The 5721-nt window shown below is 41.9% G+C and overlaps 1 protein-coding gene across 1 annotated transcript; it reads left to right on the top strand.

The window, feature by feature from the left end:
* Positions 1–2594: 2594 nt before the first annotated feature.
* Positions 2595–5039, top strand: LOC122582430. Its single transcript, XM_043754855.1, has 3 exons — positions 2595–3386; positions 3648–4082; positions 4554–5039. The coding sequence occupies exons 1-3, from the start codon at positions 2595–2597 to the stop codon at positions 5037–5039; spliced, it is 1713 nt and encodes a 570-aa protein (XP_043610790.1).
* The last annotated feature ends 682 nt before the right edge of the window (positions 5040–5721 follow it).

Raw genomic sequence — 5721 nt, 5'->3', positions numbered from 1 at the left:
TTTGCGACCTCGTATCACAAATGTGACCTCGTATTTTCATTTGCGACCTCGTATTTCAAATGTTACATCGTATTTCATTTGTGACCCCGTTTTTTCAAAATAAGACCCTAGATTTACTAGCCTCTCAAATTTAGCCTCTTAAATCTAGCCTCTTAATTTTAGTTTTCTCTTTTAGTGAAATAAGACCCCAAATTCAATTTAAGACCTCAAGATCAATTTAAGACCTCGAATTTCAATCGAGACCTCAGACTTCGATTACTACCCCGATTTAGTCAACTTTGGTCGGTTTAGTCAACTTCGGTCAACTTTGGTCGATTTAGTCAACTTTGGTCAACTTCAGTCGATTTGGTCAACTTAGTCAAACTCGTGATTTGGTCAACTTTGGTCAAACTCGTAAAGTCTGGTCAAAGTCAAACTAGTACGCTTTTGGACAACTTGGTCAACACTTGGCGACACGTTATGAGCACGTTTACCTATATTGAATGAATACTTAATTGTGATAACTTGCAACAGATTGACTGCGTACTTGTTACTTCCTTTCTGATATCTTTTGTAGCTTGATCTTATTGCTAGCAGTCAGGTGAGTTTCGTAGCCCCTCTTTTAATATGTTTTGGGGTGGAAGGATACTCGTACCTTTGTGTCTATCATCATTTATGGCTATTTGACTGTACTGTATGATGTGCACTATGATACTTGATACTTGATACTTATGTTGGAGTTTGAGATGCTTGATACTTGATACTTATGGTGGAGTTGGAGGCACCAGATACTTGATACTTGATACTTGCACCTTAGGCCTGGTATACCGTAAGTGCTGGTGGCATAGAGATACTTGATTCTTGCTATCATAAGTAAGTTGATAGCCATATTGTTGTGTGGATCTTGATGATATTTCGACCTGGCACCATACTTGATACTTGTTAACAAAACCTACGAACTCACCAACCATTGTGTTGACGCTTTTAAGTATCCTTTCAGGTGAACATGTGAACCGCATTAGAGGTGGCTAAGAAGCATAGCATGGTGACCTGTAGCAGACCAGACTAGGGTTTTGGAGCTACATATCTTATGTTTTGTTATGTTTGCTATATGTTTAGACTATGGCAATGCCTAAGTGTTAATCCTCTGTGTGGGAGTTTATCTATGTTTTATTTGAATTTTGACTCTATGTTGGATATTTATGTTTGAATTCTATGAAATGTGTGTTATTTAAGTATTCATGTAGCTACTCTACGTAATATTCATCACGTGTGTACTATGCATCGCATCCCGAGTTTTCTGCCATAGTCGGGGTGTGACAGATTGGTATCAGAGTCGTGGTTATAGAGAATTAGGTGGTTTTGCCTAGACTATAACCTAAGAACCTCACATAGCATGCAGAATAGGAATTATGTGTGCATCATGTTCCAGTAAATCTTATGTGACATCTGATTTGATGATTCATATATATTGAGTTTTATGATCTTGTGCATTTAGTACCATGCTACTTAGCCACTTAGGAATCAAGGAATGTTTTGCTATATGTGGGAGTTCGTAGATGTGCTTGTGCCGGTCGAAATTGTGACTTGAACTTGAGGAAGAGACGTTGGAGATTGTTTGTTATTATTATTCTTATGTCCCCAGCGAAATGAAGTGTTGTTAGCGACAAAGTATGGCGATATATCATCACAGAAAAAGCCTGATCAACTTTTCGCGTTGGGTATATGTGCCTGTGGAGTTGTTAGCAACATTGATCGCGCCCCAATGGTTAGAGTGTGGTAGAAACCCTGGGCTGCTTAATGGGTGTTGGTTGGGTGGAGGGTCAGCCGTTGGTACACCCTGTATACATACCTTGCCAATACTTAGAGAGCATCCTGTACCGTGATCCAACCTTGCATTAGATGTACTAGGGGTGTGGAGGGTTAGCCGCTGGTATACCCTGTATACATACACCACTAGTGCAACGGATGTAGGTGTTAGATTCGGACCGCACTTTAGCTTTTGAAATTTGATCGATACATCTAATTTACCGGACATGTGGAGGGTTAGCCATTGGTACACCCTGTATACATACATGAATGGTGGGTTGGATGTAGAGGTCAGATTCGACTTGCCCGTTTGTTGTAATTAATGAATGTTTAATTGTGATATTACCTTGTACTGCATGACTGGCATTGATGATATTGTTTAACATGAAATTGTGGTACTTAAATTCTTGAGCTTGCGTGAAGTTATGAATGCATAAATATCTAGAATCGTAAAAAGATAACACGAGTGTGTTTGAGAGTGCGTAAATGATGTCACGAACGACTATTTCCTTGATCTAACACCGATAATGTCTTTTCCTAATATAGGAAAAATGGTGCGAACTAGAGCAAATGCTAAGGCCGAAACTCAAGAAGGCCAAGGTGGCCGAGGTGGTGCCGTGGTGGTCGTGGTGGTAGACGTGGTTGTGGCGGCCGTGGTGGCCGAGGTGGTCGTGGAGAACATGTGGAGGTTCAAGAGCCGAATGGAACCCTAGCTGAGCAACTTACGACACTATTGCCAACTCTTGCGGCTCAAGTGGCAGCCGTACAGGGAGTTAACATTAGAAATGTAGGACAACGATCCAGAAATGAAGCTGAAGTGGAAAGACAAGAAGCGGTGGTTCAAGAGGCAAAGCAAGTCAGAGATGAGGTCGTTATTGTTGCTGAGCACGAAGCGATTGTTACGAAGAATAGTAATACGAGATACCGCCAAGGATGTACCTACAAAAAATTTCCTCAACTGCAAGGCTATTGATTTTGATGGGAAGGGTGGAGCAACTGCTTATCTCCAGTGGATGGAGAAGATGGAGGCCGTAATTGCTATGAGTCACTGCACTTATGATCAGAGAGTTACTTATGTTGCTGGATGTTTTGTGCCTGATGCTTTGTCATGGTGGAACAATGAGATCCGCGTCAGAGGAGGAAGAGATGCAGCCTTGGCTATGCCTTGGAAGGAGTTCAAGGATCTGATGCAAGTAGGGTTTTGCCCTGTCCACGAGTTACAGAAATTGCATACTGAGTTCCTACAGCTTACGATGGTTGGAGCAGATCATGCTGGCTACACTAGTAAATTCTATGAGTTATCTAGATTGATTCCCCACCTGGTAGATCCTGAGCCAAAATGGATTGAGAAGTATATTGCTGGGTTAGAACCACATGTTCGTGTGCAAGTGGTGACTGCTGGACCGGTCACTATTCGAGATGTTGTGAGCAAGGTAGGTTGTCTGACTGAAGAACTAGTAAGAAGTGGTATTCTAAGTAGGGGAAGAAGCAAGAGAAGGGAGTCGGTGGAGACGAGTAAGAGGAGGGAATTCAGGGGAGACAAAAGAGCAAGAGTGGGAAGAGTGTATGCATCAACTGAGATGGGCCAGAAGGGTTATGTTGGCTAGCACCCTTTATGTGGGAAGTGTAATATGCACCATCTGGCGACTTCACCATGTAAAACTTGTTTCAACTGTCAAAAGTTTGGCCATCCTGCAAGAGATTGTAGAGCACCACGAGTTCAAGCAGCACCACTGAATGTTGTACCATTGAATGTCATCCGACCTAATGCCAGAAACCTTCAAGGTAACCGAGGGGCTTGTTATGAGTGTGGGAACACTGATCACTACCGTAACCTTTGTCCTTGACTTAACCATCAGCCAACCCCAGCAGCAGCGAACCCTAACCAACTTCAGATTGCCGGTCCGCCTCCACCAAGAGCTAACCAAGGACAACAAGCCAGAGGTCGGGTCTTTGCCTTAAATGTTGTGGAAGCTGCTAATGATCCTAATGTTGTTACTGGTACATTTTCTCTAAACGATCATGATGCTACTGTGTTATTCGATTCTGGAGCCGACTATAGTTTCGTGTCTACTAACTTTTTCTGTAACTTAAATGTGCCAACATGTTACTTGCATACTTATTATGAGATAGAGGTAGCTAGTGGTCAACTGGCTAGACTAGATCGTGTAGTGCCTAAATGTATTTTTACTCTTGAGGGCTATTCGTTTTACATTGACTTGATTCCGTTTGGAATGGGTAGCTTTGATGTTATCGTTGGGATGGATTGGTTGTCCCGTGTTGATGCATCTATTGTTTGTCGCGCAAAAATTCTTAGAATACCTATGAGTGATGGCATGTACTAGAGATTCATGGTGAGCGAACCGAAACCATCGACCGACATCTTATGAGTGCTACCGAAAAAGTAGTCAAGCTAGCTGATATTCATATCGTGCGTGATTCTCCGATGTTTTTCCTGATGATGTGGTGTGATTACCCCTACCTAGACAAGTCGAGTTTCGCATTGATCTGGTACCTAACGCTATGCCAGTAGCTAAGTCACCATACCGTTTGGCTCCTTCCAAAATGCAAGAACTAGCGACACAATTGCAAGAATTACAAGATAAAGGATTCATCCGACCAAGTTCTTCGACTTAAGGCGCACCGATATTATTTGTTAAAAAGAAGGACGGGACCTTTCACATGTGCATTAATTATCACGAGTTGAACAAGCTAACGATCAAGATCGATATCCATTACCGCACATTGAAGAGCTATTCGATTAGTTGCAAGGCGCTAAGTACTTCTCGAAGATTGATCTTCATTCGGGTTACCATCAGCTGAGAGTACGTGAAGAGGACATTCCAAAGACAACTTTTAGAACGAGATATGGGCACTTCGAGTTTTTAGTGATGCCCTTTGGATTGACAAACGCGCCTGCTATTTTCATGGATCTCATGAACCGTGTATGTAAGCCTTATTTAGATCAGTTTATTATTGTATTCAACGATGACATCCTCATCTACTCAAAGACCAAGAAAGAGCACGAAGTACATTTTAGGCAAGCGTTAGAGCTTCTGAGAACTGAAAAGATGTATGGAAAGTTTTCAAATTGTGAATTTTGGTTGGAAGAGGTGAAGTTTTTGGGTCTTGTAGTTAATAAGGATGGAATAAAGGTTGATCCCAGCAAGATAGAAGCAGTGGAGCATTGGAGAAGGCTGGAGACACCAACAGAGATCAGACAGTTCCTTGAATTAGCTGGCTACTACTGACGATTCATCGAAAACTTCTCAAAGATCGTACAACCCCTAACGTTGTTGACACACAAGGATAGAAGTTTTGATTAGGTGAGAAACAAGAAGAAGCTTTCAGAATAATGAAGGAGAAGTTATGTAATGCGCCGATCTTAAGTCTTCCTGACAGATCTGACGACTTTATTGTTTATTGTGACGCGTCGGGACAAGGATTAGGGTGTGTATTGATGCAGAGAGGAAAGGTTATTGCATATGCTTCTCGACAGCTGAAGATCCATGAGAAGAATTACACGACTCACGATTTGGAGTTCGGAGCTATCGTTTTCGCGCTGAAGTGTTGGAGATATTACCTATATGGGACAAAGAGTGTGATATACACAGATTATAAGAGCCTTCAACATATTTTTAATCAGAAAGATCTTAATATGCGATAGAGACGATGGTTAGAATTGTTTAGCGATTATGAGTGGGAGATCTGTTATCATCCAGGGAAGGTAAATGTGGTAGCTGATGCCTTGAGTAGGAAGAAAAGAGTTAGACCAAGACGAATTAGAGCTATGAGCATTACCGTACACAACAGTCTGAAGGATAGGGTGATTGGGGCACAAGTAGAAGCAAACAAGAAGGAAAATATTGATAGAGAAGGGTTGGGAGGTATGGCAGAACAATTCGATCGAAGAGAAGATGGAGGACGGTATTT

The sequence above is a fragment of the Erigeron canadensis genome, chromosome 1 (assembly GCF_010389155.1).
Source record: "Erigeron canadensis isolate Cc75 chromosome 1, C_canadensis_v1, whole genome shotgun sequence".
NCBI lineage: Eukaryota > Viridiplantae > Streptophyta > Magnoliopsida > Asterales > Asteraceae > Erigeron > Erigeron canadensis.
Note: the sequence above shows the minus strand (reverse complement) of the source record. Positions and strands in the feature narration are given on the sequence as shown.

What these genes read in the sequence shown, in the direction of transcription:
- LOC122582430 (XM_043754855.1), top strand. Translation starts at nt 2,595, where the DNA reads ATGAAGCTGAAGTGGAAAGACAAGAAGCGGTGGTTCAAGAGGCAAAGC. An exon ending in AGATGGGCCAGAAGGGTTAT is followed by an intron (nt 3,387 to 3,647) that starts GTTGGCTAGCAC and finishes CTTAACCATCAG; the next exon opens with CCAACCCCAGCAGCAGCGAA. An exon ending in CCCGTGTTGATGCATCTATT is followed by an intron (nt 4,083 to 4,553) that starts GTTTGTCGCGCA and finishes CTATTCGATTAG; the next exon opens with TTGCAAGGCGCTAAGTACTT.